This window comes from Taudactylus pleione, unplaced genomic scaffold, assembly GCF_031769625.1.
Source record: "Taudactylus pleione unplaced genomic scaffold, aTauple2 ptg000251l, whole genome shotgun sequence".
Classification (NCBI taxonomy): Eukaryota; Metazoa; Chordata; class Amphibia; order Anura; family Myobatrachidae; genus Taudactylus; species Taudactylus pleione.
The window spans coordinates 5,692,373-5,712,520 of NW_028284653.1; the positions used below are offsets into that span (position 1 = coordinate 5,692,373).

The following is a 20,148-nucleotide window of genomic DNA, read 5'->3' on the forward strand; positions in this document are numbered from 1 at the left end:
GGCAATTGTTACTTTTGCTGATTGGCACTAGGAAGCAATTGTTACTGTTACTGAACAGCATTAGGAAGCAATTGTTACTGTTGCTGGGCCACACTAGGATGCAGTTGTTACTGTTGCTAAACAGCACTAGGAAGCAATTGTTACTGTTGTCAGTCCGCACTCGGAAGAAATTGTTAATGTTGCTGGATCGTACTAGGAGGCAATTGTTACTGTTGCTGGGCCACACTAGGATGCAATTGTTACTGTTGCTAAACAGCACTAGGAGGCAATTGTTACTGTTGCAGGACAGCACTAGGAAGCAATTTTTACTGTTGCTGGGCCACATTAGGATGCAATTGTTACTGTTGCTAAACAGCACTAGGAAGCAATTGTTACTGTTACAGGACAGCAATAGAAAACAATTGTTATTGTTGCTGGACAGCACTAGGAAGCTATTGTTATTGTTGCTGGTCCACACTAGAAGCAATTGTTATTGTTGCTGGACAGCAATAGAAAACAATTGTTATTGTTGCTGGACAGCACTAGAAGCAATTGTTAATGTTGCTGGACAGCACTAGAAATCAATTGTTATTGTTGCTGGTCCACGCTAGGAATCAATTGTTACTGTTGCTGGATGGCACTACGTAGCAATTGTTACTGTTGCTGGATGGCACTACGTAGCAATTGTTACTGTTGCTGGATGGCACTACGTAGCAATTGTTACTGTTGCTGAACAGCACTAGGAAGCAATTGTTATTGTTGTTGGGCAGCATTCAGAAGCAATTGTTACTGTTGCTGGACTGTACTATGAGGCAATTGTTACTGTTGCTGAAAAGCACTAGGAAGCAATTGTTACTGTTGCTCAACCGTACTAGGAAGCAATTGTTACTGTTGCTGTGTGAAGAGCTATTTTAAAAATTGTCACATTTTTTAAAATTGTACCATTAGAATAAACTAGCAATCAAAGCACTGAAGAAACCAGTGTGATCCCATGACAGACATATAGTATTATACCAAAATCATATTAAAACACTAATGCTGGGCATACACTATACAATTATCTGTCAGATATCTGTCCAATCAGGTTGGCTGAAATTAAAGTCTGGTAATGTATGGGAGCAAATGACAATCAACCATGTGCTCTCAAACACTGGAAAACAGACAAAAATGGTCATTCAGACAAATTGGTTAAAACACACAAATTTAATCAATTTGAACAATTGTTTTTTGTCCGTTTTCCAGTGTTTAAAACCATATGATCAACTGTAATTTGCTCCCATTCATTACCAGGTTTTCATTCCAACCAGCCAGATTGGACAGATATCTGACAGATAATTGTATAGTGGATGGCCAGCATTAAGGGTATATTTACTAATGTGTGGGTTTTTAGCAGTGGAGATGTTGCCCATAGCAATCAATCAGATTTTAGCTATTATCTTCTAGAAGGGGCTAGATAAATGTTAAGTAGATTCTGGTTGGTTGCTCTGGGCAACAACTCCACTTCTAAAAACTCGCACTTTAGTAAGTAAACCCCTTGATGTTTTGGAAGGGATCATATGATTTCAGACCAATATTAAGTTCTGAAAACTGATAATTGATTGATAGTACCTGGGATTGATATCTCTAGCATAATTAAATACTCTCCACTAACCTACTGTACACAGGGCTAACAAAATACAATTTATAATTAATAATTAAGTTTGCAATAAATAATAATATACAATCAATGAAAAACTCTCCAGAATACTTCATAGGGCATATTTGGCACACAGGGCCTATTTCGGTATGGATCGCAATTGTGATCGCAACTACGAATTTGCACAGAATGCAGCTGCTAAAATATGCTAATGCTTGCCAAAGCTCAGCCAGCATAAAGACATCCACTGCTGCTTTCTCACATCCGCCCACTGTCACTCTTCTGTGTAAACATCGGTACCATCAACACACATCGACCACTCACGCAGCATTTACAGCAGGTCCCTCAAGTTTGACCCAGATTAGGTTTTTGGCTCTGTTTGAAGCTCGTCAGCGTTATGGAGGTCTACATGGTGCCCACCAGAGTATCCCAGATAGTAGATAAATATTTGAATGTGTTTTAATGCATACCAGTAAAGTTTGTTTATTATGCAAAAATGTAGAGATTTTCCCAGAAGCACTCCAACAATAGACCTACTATTTTTCCTTCTGAACATAATATTTAGAACCAGAGCTGAAATGATCCTTGTATGCATAACATGGATGATGTACCTGCTGATCTTTTTACCATATACTGTATGTTCTTTAAACAACCATGCAACACTACTGTAATAACGTTCTGACATTCTTGTATTTTTCCAGTTAGCTTTGGGACTCCTTCAGGTTGGCTTCATAGTCATCTATTTATCAGAGCCCTTAATCAATGGTTTCACAACTGCAGCCGCCATTGAAGTTGTGTTGTCACAACTTAAATATGTTTTTGGAATAAAAATCCCATCATATGGCGGGCCATTTGCAAACTTTTATGTAAGTAATTTATGGAACTTATGTATATGCTTGCTGTTCCAAATCATTTATTTACTAGAGAGTTCATATTGAGTGCTTACTGTTGCTCGGTGGCACTAGGAAGCAATTGTAACTGTTGCTGAACGGCATGGTAATGGAAAAGTCTGCACTTAGGGCCTGATTCACTACGGATCGCAACTGCGATTACAATAGCGATTACGCATGCAGTCTCACTGCGATGATATGCGAAACCATTGCGATTAATATGCCATCGGAGCACAAACAAGGACGCCCAATTTACCATACACACATCCGTAATACTTTGCAAGACTGCGAAAACATCGGTAACATCGGCCGCTCACACACACTTGCACAAGGTCTGACTTTACTCCGGAATTGCTAACCTCATTGCACGCAGTGGAAGCCCAAGCTGCGTATAGCACCACAGTGGACAATTTATGCACCACAAGTAATGGTGTTCAAATGCACTGGCACACCTGCGTTTCCCTGACCACCTCCCATCACCTCCCCCAAACGGTACTTCCTGTCAATCACTCTGCGATGTATCTGTACAGTCACAGTGGCTGGTTTGCACACACATACTACAATGCATACGCATGCGCAGTATGCAACAATCGGCTGGTTGCATGCGTAATCGCTGAATCAGGCCCTTAGTGCAGCACATAATTTCAACTTTTTCACTTATTGATTCACTTAGTGAATTTAGGGCCTGATTCTGACCCACACGCAAGTGCTATGCGCTTGCAAGCGGGTCAATGGTGGGGCATTGAGCATGCGTGCGCAAGCCACGGAGCGAGAGAGAAATTCTCCCACTCCGGGGCTCGCTACAAACGGGGCGGCTGTCGATGTTGATCGACAGATTGCCCCGTTTTGTAGGCGGGGTGGAAGGGTGGCTGGACAAACGGAGGCGTTCCTGAAGGAACGCCTGCCATTTGTGGGCGGCCCTACTGACATCATGAGTGATGTCAGTAGTGAGCTTCCGGCTCTATTAGAGCCGGAAGCTCACTGGGGCTTGCGGCAGACGAGACCCTACCACATGGGTCTCGTCGCAAGCCCGATGGTCTCGACCATCACCTGGCCACTTGCTAAACCTGTGGATAGTCACCCACAGCTTGGTGAGCGGCCAGGAGGCTGGGTTTTTTAAAACAAAGCGGCCACCCTGATTCAGAGCCGCTCGCTTTTTGCGAGCGGCTCTGAATCAGGCCCTTAATTTCCATTATACACATATAAGGTACTCTAATTATATAATCTTCTGTAAATTGTATTATTATACATTTGTATTATCTGTGCACAGAGATGTCATGAATTTAGTATTCATTAGGAATACATATTTTAATATAAAGAATCACACACCTTCATTGCAGAGTAATACAGGAGATTTCAAAAAGTACTTGCAGCCTAATGCCTTTACATTACAGATCTCTAGTAATAGGTGGTCATGCAGAAGCTCTGACTACAATTTGGGTAAGTGGAGGGTGTGCACAGGTGAACAAATCACAAGCTCCAATCATCACTTGTGGTTTGTTTTCCAGTTCACACGCCCCTTCTGCTGCCATTAAAAGTCAGTTACCTTTGAAGAATTTCCAGCCTAGGAAAGGAGGAAGACTATGCACTAATACAACTGCTTCCTCCCTCCCTAGTTAGAATATCAGTAAGGTGCACTTTTATTCATACTTGCCGACTATTTGGCCTCCAGGAGGGGGCAGTGCGAGGGGTGTGGTGGAGGTAGGCAGGTCTGTGGGCACAACATCATAGGCCCAACCCCCTGCTATACAATGCCGCTATTCACAGCATTGTGAAGGGGAAGTGGAGCCACAGTGATGGGTTATAACAACATGAATTGCATCATAGGCCGTCTGTAACGCCCACTTCACTTTAGGAATTTAGCAGATGCAGCCTGGTGGCTCCAGCAAGTAAGGGTAGGCAAGTATGCTTTTAGAAGGTGGTAGTGCTGCTTTAATTTTACATGTATGTGGGCAGCTTATCTGCTACTTCCCCTCAGCATGTCACATATTGTCGCAGACACATATTGACACATGTGCAGTACAGATCCTTTGTATGCGCTGATCATCAAACATTGGAGTTCTACGAAAACCGTTGGGTTTGCGTTTAACACCGAATCAGACCCATAGAAGTAAATAAGCTTTTTTACATGCAGATTTTTAGAGCTTATTGTTTTTTATGTGTATACCTAGAGCATGTGCCTATTGTGTTACTCCATTTCCACCATGTGCATTCTCTTTTGCTGGGGTGTTCATACATACAGGAAAGCGGACATAGCCCTGAAAATGTAATAGGACAATAACTAGACCTACAGAAAAAAAGCAGTGTGGGCCTAAATTTTTCCTGGTTCCTAAAGGACTCTCCCTAATTTGGTTCCATAAAAGGGGTTGTCCATCTTACCAAGTGGGACAGGTAGGTACATTGAGCCTAATTCAGGTTGGTTCGCAAGGCTGCGTTTGCACGCACCCGCTCTCTGCAAAAAATATGCTAATGAATGCAATCGCACGGCAACCGCATCACTATACCAAGACGCCCATCACTGTATAAAGCCGCCCACTTCATGCATCTGCAAGTCAGCGAAAACAACGGTAACATTGAGTAACATCAGAACCATCCGCACAGTTGATGACCTGACCCTACCGCAGAAACAGCTAACCTTAATGTTGCCATCTAGACCTCTGCCAGTGTAACGGCATTGAAATGCCCTGGCACGCCCCCCGTAACAGCCCTCAAACGGTCACTTCCTGTCAATCACTGTGGACTCTGTGTGCTCACTGCGATCGCTTCCCAATTGCAGTGGCCAGTTCGCACACACGTACTGCGTCTTATACGCATGTGCAGAATGCAAACATCGGCTGGCTGCATGTGAACACAGCCATGCGATCCAACCAGAATCAGGCCCATTGTTTGAACATTTTCGTAGTAATCTTGGTCAATTATTTTCAGCAAAAGTCAGTATTTTATATGATTGATTCCTTATCTGGGCTCTGATCTTTTTTACCAATTAAAAATCCATGTGACATTTTGTTTTTCTGAAGACATTTATCTTTCTTTTACAGGTATTGGAGAGTATCTTTTCTCAAATTAACAAAATCAATATTGCTGATCTTGTAATTGCAATTATTGTAATGATCTTTGTTTACACTGTGAAAGAACTCAACAATCGTTTCAAGTCAAAACTGCCTGTGCCAATCCCTATAGAAATCATAATGGTAAGTGCCATGCTCTTACTCAACAATATAGGACCTATCAGTGGAGGAACTACTGTGGATGCATGTGGTGCAGCTGCTATAGGTACAAGGATAAAGGGGCCCAATGCTTCCCCCACCATGGCATCTGGAGGAATCTGCTTGCAAACCTGTGACTTCCACATAACATCCAGAGGCTATCGCTAAAGAGCAGAACAGAGTATTCTTCTTAGCATATGTGCTGGCAGAGCTTGCTCAGAAGAGGCCCCCTCTCTTCTCTCTTCACAGCAAAGTGGGGTGCAGAGGTGGTGCAGAGGATACAGTGGCATCACTCGGGTCCTACCCAAGTTGCTATGGAGCCCGATAATGCACTGACCCTGGTACCTACTGTATGGTTTTGCTCAGATCTAAATATGACAAGTAAATTACAGGTATTATATAGCATCCAGAAAAATATACAAATGTAAATGGATGCGTCCCAACAGGGATTTCCTGCAAAAATCTGATGGATTTAAGCTTAATAAAGATCACATAAGAGTATTTATTTCCATTAACCTCTTCACCACAGATGCTTTTATCACTCATTTGCTCATCATCTGCATGTATCTTTGCAGTAGGGATCTCATACCTCACATAAGATATGTCTGTTTACAGGAATAACTGTAGATTAGACCAGCTAAGACTAGGCTGCATCATCAGATTTGTGTGTCGCACTTACGTGTACATGCCCTTATTGTACTTTAATTACATGATCATGTCCTTAATCCGCCTCTAAAAACAGAAGGGTCCTCAACTGTAATTTGCTTGCAACTCAAAATACTATGTTCTTTTACTGGGCATGTGCAGTACAACAAAGGAGGAGGAATTTCACACATCAAATTTGGATTTACCTACTAATCTATTCCTCTTCCTATGACTACTCAGTGCATAAAATATGCAGCAACAATTAGGATGTTAATTTGCCTTTGGGGAAGTAATATTTCAATGGTGTAGTAATTATGAAATTAGCTGGATTTTTATTATTATTATTATTATTATTAATATTATTATTATTATTACTACGATCATTTATTTATATGGAACCACAAGGGTTCCATAGTGCCATACTTAGTGGATGGAACATGCAGCAAGATTAAATGCTACATGGAACATGGAAGAGTTACAGACAACTAATATAGATAATTATAATCCGCAGATTACATAATTACATAGATACTACAGAGGGAGAAAGGACCCTGCTCACAAGAGCTTACATTCTACAGTGGCAATGGGTGCACACATTAAGGGGGGGTAAACTTTGGGAATTCCAGAGGCTGAAGAGTTAGAGGAGGGTAAGAGTCTTATAGAACATAGAAGGGCATTCTTGAGGATAGGATGGGCACGTGAGAAATTATTTAGTCAGACATGGGGGTAGGTGATCAGGGAGGAAGAGGGTCAGCAGTCATTGGAAGAATGAAGTAAGAAATATACAGAAGTGGTGGGATATCCAAGAGGACATGATGGACAGGCTCAGGTGTCACCAGAGAAAAAAGGTGGATCAGTATAATGCCCATTTAGTGTTGGGGACCTGGCCCCAGGATGTCTGGGAATTAACCGCATATGTTTGTCATGAATGAGTTTGGTTGTGGACCCGGACTGAGTGTTGTGGCTGGAATGACGTCAGAGATCTGGGCAGAAGCTTGGAGTCTAATGTATCTTTTCCTCATACAGTCAAGTGGCTTAGAGGAAAGTGGAATGACTGATACTGGACTCTGGAACACTGAGAACCGGGATTGAGTTTCACTATTGGACACCGGGATAGAACCGGAATACTGGACACTGGGATTGAACTGGAATGCTGGTCACCGGGATTGAACCGGTATACTAGACACCGGGATTGAACTGGAATAGTGAACACCGGGATTGAACCGGAATAATTGGACAAGAGTATTGAACCAGAATACATGGATACCGGGATTAAACCGGATCAGCTGGAGCCAGGACTATGAGTCTATGAGGTACTGAAGTCGCCCATAACAGAACCGCAAATCCAAAATCTTGTCAATCTCAAATTCGACTCCTCCGTTAAGTCCAAACTTTATGCCCCTTTAGGAAAGTAGCTTGGCAGCAATTCAGGACAAGAGATTTAAGTATTGAGATGTGGAAGGTGATTGGTATCTGAAGTGAAGGAGGTAATTGAAGTTGGTAAGCAACTGGGTTTAAGACTTTTATGATTGGAAATGGCCCAATGTAACAAGGTGCGAACTTCATTGAGGGTACTCGTAACTGAAGATCCTGTGTAGATAACCATACTTTGTAACCAATTTGTAATTGAGGTATCACCTTCCTTCTCCTATCAGCAAATATTTTATAGAGAATAGAAGATTGTTTCAGGGCAGCATGAACCTCTTTCCTGATTCTTGCAAATCTTTGTAAGGATGAACTTTCTGCAGGTACATCAAAAGCTAGAAGCAACTGAAACTCTAGGATGGACCCAGAAGATGTATGATAGATATTATTGTGGAAGAATTTGGCCCAAGGGAGTAGTTCTACCTAATCTTCTGGAGATGATGAAATATAGACATAGAAAAGTTTCAAGGTCTTGGTTCATACGCTCTGTTTGGCCATTACAATGAGGGTTATAGGCTGTGGAGAATAAGTTTGACTTGAAGAGTTGAACAGAAGGATACAGTGGCGGCTCCAGAGGTGGGGCTGCAGCGCAGTCCAACATTCAAATAGGGGAGTTACACAAACTGCCATTTCAAAAGCTGCCAAACATCTCTGGCTGTAACTAACTGGCAGTTGATGTGGCTCTCCTATTTAAACTATGAACTGCGCTGCAGTCCCACCTCTGGAGCCGCCACTGGAAGGATATCCAAAATCTAACAACAAATTGACTGGAGGCCTTGTAAATGAAAAATCTCTGAGATAAACAACTGGGCCCGATGTGGAGCCGAGGGTAGTCCAGACAAAGGAATAAAATTAGCCATTTTTGAAAACCAGTCAACTATGACTCAGATTGTGTTGAACCCTTTAGATGGTGGAAGATAAGTCACAAAATCCATTGAAATATAGGACTAAGGTCAAATTAGATTGGATAAAGGATGCAGAGGACCTGCAGGGGCTTGATGTGGAACTCTGTGCTGAGCACACTTTACACAAGAGGCGATGAAAGTTTCAATATCTGTTCTCATGGCCGGCCACCAGTATGATCTTTTGATGAATTCCAGAGTCTTCTGTACACCAACATGTCCTGAGAACTGAGAGGCATATCCCCATTAGATTAGTTTTTTCTGTAGCTCAGGCTTCACAAAGGTTTTTCCCAGTGGAGGAGTTTCAGACACATTGCTGGACACAAATATGTTGCGAATTGGATAAAGTTCCTCTGGAGATGAATCTTCCTCTTGTGACAAAGAGCATAAAATAGCATCCGTCTTCTCATTCTGAGATCCAACACGGAAAGTCAACTTGACATTGAAGCGCAAAAAGAATAAGGCCCATTGGGCTTGCCTAGGTGACTGACACTGCATGGTTTTTAGGAAAAGGAGATTCTTATGATCCGTGAATACTGTGATGGGAAATTGAGAACCCTCGAGAAGATAGCTCCATTCTTCAAATGCCAATTTTACGGCAAGAAGTTCTTTTTCCCTGATTGGGTAGTTCCATTGGATAGAATTTTCTGGAAAGAATCCGTAGGGATGAAGCTTGTTATATATGGACTTTTGAGAAAGAATTACTCCTACTCCCTCAGTAGATGCATTTACCTACACGATAAATGGGCGTGCAACATCTGGTTGTTGGACAACAGGGACAGTAATGAACGCCTGTTTAAGGAGTTGAAATTGCTCATTTTGCTTCTGGAATCCATTGAGTTGGGTTTGCACCCTTCTGTGTGATGGCAGCTATGGGGGCTACCAAGGTGGAGTACCCACGGATAAACTTCAAATAATAGTTAGCGAACCCTAAGAATCTTTGAGTCGCTTTTATTGAAGAAGGTTCAGACCAAGATTCAATTGCTTTTACTTTCTCAGGGTCCATTTGAAGACTTGTTCCAGATATGATATAGCCCAAAAATGTGATGGATGGAACTTCAAAGATGCACTACTCAAGCTTGCAATATAAATGATTACTTCCATCCATTGGAGAACTTCTTTAAGCTGCTTCCGATGTGTGTGAAGGTCATGAGAAAAGATGAGAATATCATCGAGGTACACCACAACAGAATGATAGAGAAGGTCTCGAAAAATATAATTGACAAAATGTTGGAACACTGCTGGGGCATTGCTGAGACCAAAAGGCATCACAAGGTACTCATAGTGCCCATCCCTGGTATTAAAAGCAGTTTTCATTTCCTTCACAGATGCAGTTTAAATTGTAGGCCCCTCGAAGGTCAAGTTTAGTAAAAATAGTAGATCCCTTGACATGTTCGAATAATTCAGTAATAAGAGGCAGTGGATAGTGGTTTTTGCTGGTTGTATTGTTAAGCCCACAGTAGTCTACACAGGGACAAAGGTCATTGTCTTTTTCTTGATAAAAAAGAATCCTGCTCCAGCAGGTGAGGAGGATGGGCAAATAAACCCCTTTTCAAGATTCTCCTTAATATAGGATGACATTGCAGCAGTTTTGGGAATGGAAAGCGGGTAAGTACAGCCCTGAGGAGGTGACTTTCTGGAAACTAAATCAATGGAGCAATCCCATTCATGATGGGTTGGTAATTTGTCAGTGTCACCTTTGCTGAAGACATCCTTTTACTAGTGGTATTGGGAAGGAAATTTCTCAGCAATAGACGAGTCTGCAGACCAAAGAAGAACTACTTTTTATAAACCGAATGAAGAGATATGCTCAGAATACAGAACTCCTTTTCGAAATGTCAGGAGTTTGGTACATAAGGAGACTGAACCGTGAGGAATTAAGCTTCCATCAACCGCAGATAAGGAAAGAGTTTGAGGTAGGTCTTCTGTAGATATTTGATGGTTTTCCACATAATCTGCTGAAATTAAGTTTTCTGCTGCTCCTGAATCCAAGAGAGCCATTAAGGTATAGATACCGAAGGGGAATTCAATAGAGACTTTGATGATGGAATCCTTCTTCTGCGGAGAGGGGCTCAACACTCATAACCTTGTCTCTCCTTTGGAGATTAGGAGCACTCATTTCCCAGATGTTTAAGACAAGAGTCTAGGGTGTGATTGGCCTCCCCACAGTACATGCAGAGCTTGAGTTGCCATTGTCTCTGATGTTCCTTAGCAGAAATCTTAATTTGATTTGCATAGGTTCCTCTTCTAATGGTGGAGAACTGGAGCGAGAAGAAGTTCCGTAAAACGTGAATTGACTGTGTTGCATAAAGACATCAGGTCATTTAATCTGGCGGGTTGGTCTTGTGAGACAAGTTCATCCTTGATTCTGTCTGAGAGACCATTCCAGAATGTGGCTGTAAGATGCTCCTTGTTCAGCTGGGGCTCAGAAGCGAGAGTCTGAAATTGCACAATATATTGGTCTGCAGATTTGCTACCCTGCCAGTCTCATAATGTCCCCAGAGGCAGAAGTGGATTGACCAGGCTCAATAAAAATATTTTCCAAAAGGAAGAGATGAACGCAGAATAGTCATTTAGTAGTGGGTCTGATCTTTCCCATAATGGTGATACCCAATCCAAAGCATGACCTGTTAGTAAGGAGACAATTTAGGTGACTCGAGTTTTGGTGGTTGGGAAGCTGGCCGCCCTGTAGAGTGAAGTGCACATCACATTGGTTGAGAAACCCATGGCACAATTTTGAGGTTTCATCAAACTTTTTTGATGTTGGCAAATGAAGCTGAGACGTAGAAGGAGGAGCTGCCGCAACAGAACTAATTGGAGGATTAAAAGTTCAAGAAGCTGAAAATATTAAGAGATCTTGTAGACCCAGAATCAACTGCTGCTTAGTTGCCTCTAGACTTTTCAGATGAGCTGCGATGGTCTGCAGACGGTCTGAATTAATTCCTGCACTGCCTGCCGAATCCATGCGGCCAGTGCTTACTGTCTTGGTTGTGTTTGGTTGTGAACCAAGGGTTTTGGGTGGAATGACGTCTGAGAGGTCTGGGCAGAAGCTTGGAGGTCTTATGTAACTATTCCTCATACAGTTAAGTGGCAGAGAGGGAAGTGGAATGACTGATATTGGACTCTGGTACACTGAGTACTGGGATTGAGTCAGAATATTGGATAGTGGGATTGAATGGACACAAGGATTGAACCAGAATGCTGGGCACCAGGATTGAATTGGAATACTGGACACCAGGACTGAACCGGAATACTGGACATTGGTATTGAACAGGAATACTTGGATACCGGGATTGAATCAGAATTCTTGGACACCGGGATTGAACCGGGATTGAACCGGATCAGCTGGAGCCAGGATCGCTGTTGATGGAAATTGCGCTGGAAGTCCATATCCACAAGAAACTGAAGAAATTCTGTAACAGCTTGTAGAAGGATATGGACAACAAACCACAGGCACCAGCAGCCTGCCAGGAGGTTCCTTATATAATCCTGGACTGTTGGGGATTAGCTGCTATGCTACCACAAGGAGATTCCTGGTTTGTCATTGGTTGTGCAGTGACCAGATGATTGATCCTAAGCCAACAATTTAGGATCAATCATCTGGTGTCGGCGGGAGATTATCGCACATGGATGCGGCATCTCCTGTAATGCCCTCCTGAAAATAGAGAGAAGACTCAGGCGTACACTACACTCTCCAGACCAGCAGCGGGCAGATGACACTAAGCTGCTGGGATCCAGAGCAGAACGGGAGAGAAGACGTGTGTGGGAACATACCTGACCGCCACCATGGGAGACCCGTTGCTAGGACCAGGAGGTAACACAGTAGGAGGTAACACAGTAGGGGAGACAAAGTTCCTCTATGATATGCACTAAGTACACCAGAAAATGTACTGCTCTACAATTTTGTGTCAGTCTTCTCCTCGTAGATACTTTTATCTCTCCCGTGTCTGTTTGATTTATAGTCTGAGAACAGCATCAACTAATCCCTCTTTAGTAATTAACCAAATATAATTCATAATCTGTAATGGAGAAAACAAGGGATTACCCTTGGATGGAAGCAGGGATGAGTCAGAGGGGTTAATACTCAAATTTGTTTTGCTATCTATCTCTATTCTCTCATGGGAATTGTATTATTATTATCAGTATACTTCTTACATTTCTGGTGTGAGAGCAGAGGCGTAACTAAAACTTTGTGGGTCCCATAGCAACATTTTTAAGGGGCTCCCCCAACTCAGGTCTCAACCAGAGTGTATACATACTGAAGCAGCCATTCTCTTGCTAACTGATGGACGCTGCACCTGCACCACACAAGTCCCTCCCAGTCCTCCTCGCCCGACGCTCGGAGAGGAGGGAGACTTGCGAGATGATGACATCATCTCGCGAGAAAGCTAGCTCTGCAGACTGCAGAGGTGTGGGGGGTGGAGGGACAGTGTCAGTGAATGACACTACAGTCTGCTCCGACACGCACACACCCCTCCCCCGATCGCTTGCCCGGCCACCTGAGTTTTAAAAGTAAAATAAAAAATGACTCGGCAGGATGCAGGCGGTTGATTGCAGGGCCGGTGGGCCTCCTAAGCTGCCGGGCCCTATAGCAAGTGCACCCCTTGCACCCTCTATAGTTACGCCACTGTGTGACAGCATCAAAGTATTGACAGACACACATTACAAAAGAAAACATGACTATGCTCCCTATGAGTTCCTGGCATACACATATGTTCAAATCTAACAGATAGAGGAGAAAGGGTAAATAGAAAAAAATATAGAGATGTATCATGTGACAGTGGCAAGGACCATTTAAGTGATTTTTGCTGGCTTAACCTTTTTGAAGATACCAGCACCCCATTTTGTCACATGTATGGATTAGCGAGGAAGCATAGTGTGGGATAAGAAAATAATTGCTCTGGGTGATGTCGATCCCGGAAAAACCTGAGCAAATGGTATTTTATATATACTTTTATAAATGCAGGATAATTTAATAAAACACTGGATTTAGGGCCTGATTCAGAGCCGCTCGCAATTAGCGCTCGCTCGTTCAGAAAAAGTGGGTGGCTTTTCAAATGAACCGTTCGCTCCTTGCAGTCTGTTGACGCCTCCATGTCTGAACGAGCGAACAAAACATGCGCTCGTTTATTTGAAAAAAACGCCCCCTGGCCGCTCGCATCATATGTCATGTCCGCTATTTATTAGATTAATCGAGTACATCGAACAGCGTATGAACTGCTCGCTAGTCTTGTGGTTGGTTTTTCCTACCGCAATCTTGCGAGCAGTTTTGGCTAAAAGACACCCAACTGACGTGGTTGATGACGCTGCTGTTTTAATTATGCACACCCATAAAACGCCCGCTTTGACCTTTAAGCACGCCTGCGTTCTGATCTCCACTCCCCGTTTTCAAGCACCTTCCCCTGTTACCACCCACATACGCCTCATTCTGTCACTCAAAATAGCAGGCACTCGCTATCTAGCGAACAAACAATTTTCCACCGCACAGACTGGTTCGCGCATGCGTATTACAATTCGTACGCATGCGCAGTTGTGCAAACATCGCTCAGAGCGAACGAGCAGCCGCTAACGAGCGGCTCTGAATCAGGCCCTTAGTTCAGATCTACATAAATAAGATTTAGTTTTGTGGTAAGGAATATTAAATAAATGAGGCCCTTACAATGCAATGCTCAGTGATATGTATGCTTTTGCCTTTCCAATATCTGGCCTCAGATCTAGTGCACATGCCAAGTGATTATATAAGCCTGTTTTGCCATAATCATCTCTGAACTCCCATTTATTTACTGTTCCAAAGAATGTTAAATATTCAGATTTAGCCCTTCTAAATATATTTTCAACTGAAAATAGATAGTTTAATTGTCAATTATTTTTATTGTCCTTCCATTATTTGCAGACAATAATTATTGCTGGTGTGTCCTATGCATTTAATTTCAAACGGATATATAATGTAAATATTGTAGGACCTATACAAAAAGGGTAAGTACCTGTTTAACTTTTAAGGCAAAACTTTACCCTAGTGTTAAGTTTCAGCTGATTTACTGTAACTGTTTGACCCATGTACCAATCCCTTTGATGAACCAAATTTTAATGCTGAAATATTTTTCTAAGAAGTATTCAGAAAGTTGAAATGTTTCATTGCAGCTCTCAGAAGTGACAATTATAAATGATTGTCTAACTTTTTTTTTTTTGGGGGGGGGGAACTTAGAAGATAATTGTCAGGTTTAGGGTGCAGTGAGGGGGAGGTTAGATTTAGGCACCAGGGGGGAGGTTAGGTTCAGGCATCAGGGAGGGAGGGTTAGGGTAGGGAGAGGGGGAGGATTAGGATACCTACGAACAGGTGTCAGAATCCTAATCCTGTCAGGATGCCGTCGTCTGGATTTTGACCACCGGGATCCCGAGTACCGGCATCCCGTCCCCATCCCCTTATAAAGTTTTCAGCCAGTTGGCAAAACCCAGTGTCTATCAAGATGATTCTTGACCTTTTTCTGAAAAGGAGAAAAAAGGACAGAAGCACAATTTCTTCAATGAAGTTAAAAGCATCAGAAAAAAAAAGCCACATAACAATAGCATATTTATGCTGCATCTCAAGATGTATCTAGCTCCGCATCAGTAGCATGGGTACCGGGTTTTATTTAAGGTGTACATCAGACACATTTTACACCTAGACGATTGAAGAGGGATGTACTGCACAGGTTAATTAATTAATTCTAATCTATAATAGAATCACTCTCCTTTAATAAGAGGACTAAAATGTCACAACCTAATTTGAGGTTATGGTGGCGCTGCTTAAAGAAACTGAATAGTTATTCAAGCTGAGGAAAAAATAACTCTATACATAGGGCACTCTTATAGGAGATCAGGACATACTTAAAATGTAACTTTAATTTAACACTAGCTGAAGTACCCGGCGTTGCCTGGATATTAATCTTCAAGTAATTAAGTTTTATAATGTGATGTCATCGAAAACCATCCAGTGGAAGGCCCAGAACAGGCTCCCTGGGTCAAAGTCCTGCCTGGTACACACCGCAGTGAGGTCCGACCAGGACCCCAACCACTCCATTAGACATCCAAGACAAAGTACCACCCCTCTGTGAAGTTTTTATCCAAATCCATACAGTGGAAGGCTCAGGACAGGCTCCCTGGGTCAAAGTTCTACCTAGTGTACACCAGCGAGACCTCAACTCCTTAGTATTTCTTCAGCGATTCAAAATTACCAATCTGTGAAGTTTTAGTCCAAATCGTTCCAGTGGAAGGCTCAGAACAGGCTCCCCGGGTCTGAACAGACTCCCTGAGTCAAAGTTCTGCCCGGTGCACTCCACCGTGCAGGGCCATCTCTTCCATTGGGCTTGTTGGGCAGTTGCCCAAGGGCCCGAAGCTTGAAGGGGCCTGCCAACATGCCCCCCTGCAGCTGCGACCAGTTGGTGAATTTGTGATATTTTTATAAGCCGACCCCGGTGCACTGTATTCTTTTCTAACCTCCCCGGTGATGAGTACTCACCTCAGTCCCAGTTTCACTTCATCCGTCGGCTTCAGACCAGTCAGACAGAGTCTCTCTGCATGTGTGGGAGGTCTGATGGGCATGCAGGAGGGTTTAATTTTATTGACCATTTACATTTTTGCCCGTGAATGGGTGGATAGGGGCCCCAGTGCATTGCTTTGCCCAGGGCCCACACTGCTGTTAAGACGACCCTGCCACCGTGAGGTCTGACTGGGACCCCAACCACTCCATTAGGCATACCAGACAAATTACCACCCCCTTGTGAAGATTACATCTAAATCCATCCAGTGGAAGGCCAAGAACAGGCTCCTTGGATCTAAGTTCTTCCCAGCTACCCGGGTCTAAGTTCTGCTCAGCGTACATCAACAGGAGGTCTGGCAGGACCCTAACTCCCCTAAAACCTGGCCAGGATCCAACTGGACCACTTCACATTGGTTTCATCCCATTCATTGCAGGGGTGTCCTAATGCATAACCGGACAGACAAACAAACAAACAGATCAATGAATTTTAAATATAAGATTTTTTGCTCTGTTGCTTTGTCGTATTTTGCATTGTTGCTATGTGGTCTAATAGCTTACTAACTATGTAAGATTTGGAAGCATTTCCTTGAGAGCTGTGGAAGAAATTTGCCCACAAACAAATTTCTTCTTTTATAGATAAAGATTATACATAAGAATAAATTGACACTGAAAACACCATATACTGTAGACAAAAAGTATAAAGTGCAAGTGCTGGAGTGGGGGGGGGAATGTGGGATACGCAGTCCCTTATTCCTAGGGGGCGGCGAGGTATTGACATAATACAAATCACTAAATTCAATATTCCCTAATTGGGTTGAAAATTAATGGTAACCATATACAAACTCTTTTATTCCTTTTCCTTTTCCTTTCCTTTACCCCTGCCTATCCTCTCCTGACTACCTTTCCCTGCCATAAAATCTGGACTTTTTTATATTAGCAGTCCTAAGCGGCATCATTCAGCAGATCTCTAATCTGAAATGTGCAATACAACTATGGCTATCATGAGAATATTAGCAGTGCTATCAGTACAAGCAAGAACGTTTGAAAGACTTTTGGGCATGTGGCCTGAAAGGGGCAGGTGAACCGAAACTGCTTAAGGCCTATTGCAACTCGTAGGAACATTTCATGCCATTTGGCTACCGCAACATGTAAGAATCAAGCAGTAGAATTTATTGATGGCAGCATAGTTTCCAATTTGGCCTTCATTGTGGTGAGTGACTCAATTCTGAAAATCTTGGCTATCAAAGAACTGGTGATTCGTTTCAACTCTCAAGCTCGTCTCCATCCTCCTGATAATTTTTTAATGCAAATTACTCCTAAAATATACTCCTAAAATATACTACTTATATAAGTTTTTACCTTTTTTACCTTTTGGGGAAGAAAATGAGAAATGTATTGATTCATAGCTTCTTAATTATCTTCTTATAAATGTAAGAAATAAAAAGAAGGAGGTTTGTTTTAAAGGTATGCAGTCAGGAAGCCGGCGGACCTAACCATGATAGCCGGCGTCCCGACTGCTTTCTCCCGGCGAGGGTTAAATGACAGGCGTCTAAATCTAGAAGCCTGTCATTTTACCGACGCCGGGAGACCGGCGCCCGGCATCCTGACCGAAGGGATGCCGGGCGCCGGGTGTGGACAGCCACGGGGGGGAAGGTTAGGTTTAGGGCTCCCGGGGGAAACTTAGGGTTAGGCACCCCCCCCCGGGAGGTTAGGGTTAGGCTAGGGACTTGCATCTGGCGGTAAATCATACAGATTCCGTTTTAAAAGGCATTATACAATGAGCACACGCAGCACGTCTTCATTTCGGACTTGAAAATTGCCCCCCAAAAGTAACAATGTGACCTCAACTGCATCTGACTAACACCTTAGGATAAATACCCTTTCTGCGTTAAAGCTTTCTCCTAAATTAATCGGATACTTGGTTTTGACTAATTAATGTTTTCATTTCGGCATAATGGTGCAGGAACATTGAGACTGTCTTTATTGCATTTCATACAGTCAGGTGCATAAATATTGGGACATTGACAGAATTTTCATATTTTGGCCTCTATTCACCACCACAATGGCTTTGAAATTAAACAAACAAGATGTGCTTTAACTGCAGACTTTCAGATTTAATTTGAGGGTAATTACATCCAAATCAGGTCAACGGTGTAGGAATTACAACGGTTTCTATGTGTGCCTCCCACTTTTTAAGGGGCCAAAAGTAATGGGACAAACTAAACAATCCTAAATCTAACTGTCACTTTTTAATACTTTGTTGCAAATCTTTTGCAGGCAATTACAGCCTGAAGTCTGGAATGCATAGTAATCACCAGACCCTGGGTTTCATCCCTGGTGATGCTGTGCCAGGCCTCTACTGCAAATGTCTACAGTTCCTGCTTGTTCTTGGGGCATTTTCCCTTCAGTTTTGTCTTCATCAAGTGAAATGCATGCTCAAACAGATTCAGGTCAGGGGATTGACTTGGCCATTGCATAACATTCCACTTTTTAGCCGTAAAAAACTCTTTGGTTGCTTTTGCAGTATGCTTCGGGTCATTGTCCATCTGCACTGTGAAGCACCGTCCAATGAGTTCTGAAACATTTGACTGAATATGAGCATATAATATTGCCCGAAACACTTCAGAATTCATTCTGCTGTTTTTGTCAGCAGTCACATCATCAATAAATACAAGGGAACCAGTTCCTTTGGCAGCCATACATGCCCACTCCATGACACTACCACCACTATGCTTCACTGATGAGGTGGTATGTTTTGGATCATGAGCAGTTTCTTTCCTTCTCCATACTCTTCTCTTCCCATCACTCTGGTACAAGTTGATCTTTGTCTCATCTGTCCATAGGATGTTGTTCCAGAACTGTAATGGCATTTTTAGATGTTGTTTGGCCACCTCTAATCTGGTCTTCCTGTTTTTGAGGCTCACCAATGGTTTACATCTTGTGGTGAACCCTCTATATTCACTCTTGTGAAGTCTTCTCTTGATTGTTGACTTTGACACATATACACCTACCTCCTGGAGAGTGTTCTTGATTTGGCCAACTGTTGTGAAGGAGTTTTTCTTCACCAGGGAAATAATTCTTCTGTCATCCACCACAGTTGTTTTCCGTGGTCTTCCGGGTCTTTTGGTGTTGCTGAGCTCTCCGGTGCATTCTTTTTTTTTTAAGAATGTTCCAAACAGTTGATTTGGCCACACCTAATGTTTTTGCTATCTCTCTGATGGGTTTGTTTTGATTTTTCAGCCTAATGATGGCTTGCTTCACTGATAGTGACAGCTCTTTGGATCTCATATTGAGAGTCGACAGCATCTGATTCCAAATGCAAATGTCACACCTAGAATCAACTAGAGACCTTTTACCTGCTTAATTGATAATGAAATAATGAGGGAATAGCCCACACCTGTCCATGAAATAGCTTTTCAGTTGATAGTCCCATTACTTTTGCCCCCTTAAAAAGTGGGAGGCACATATACAAACCGTTGTAATTACTACACCATTCACCTGATTTGGATGTAATTACCCTCAAATTAAATCAGAAAGTCTGCAGTTAAAGCACATCTTGTTTGTTTCATTTCAAAGCCACTGTGGTGGTGAATAGAGGCCAATATATGAAAATTCTCGAAATGCCTTTTCCCCCATATATATGTACAGTCAGGTCCATAAATATTGGGACATTGACAGAATTTTCATATTTTGTCTTCTATTCACCACCACAATGGCTTTGAAATGAAACAAACAAGATGTGATTTAACTGCAGACTTTCAGATTTAATTTGAGGGTAATTACATCCAAATCAGGTGAACGGTGTAGTAATTACAACGGTTTCTATATGTGCCTCCCACTTTTTAAGGGGGCAAAAGTAATGGGACAAACTAAACAATCCTAAATCTAACTTTCACTTTTTAATACTTTGTTGCAAATCCTTTGCAGGCAATTACATCCTGAAGTC

General features: G+C 42.5%; 1 protein-coding gene across 1 annotated transcript in view; it reads left to right on the forward strand.

Annotated features, from left to right (window-relative positions):
• Positions 1–20,148, forward strand: part of LOC148515262 (chloride anion exchanger-like) — an 84,306-nt gene that overhangs the window by 18,631 nt on the left and 45,527 nt on the right. The window contains exons 5-7 of the mRNA XM_088480252.1: positions 2,317–2,481; positions 5,544–5,696; positions 14,577–14,659. Of these exons, the coding sequence (XP_088336378.1) occupies positions 2,317–2,481; positions 5,544–5,696; positions 14,577–14,659 (401 nt within the window). The remainder of the gene's footprint in view (positions 1–2,316; positions 2,482–5,543; positions 5,697–14,576; positions 14,660–20,148) is intronic.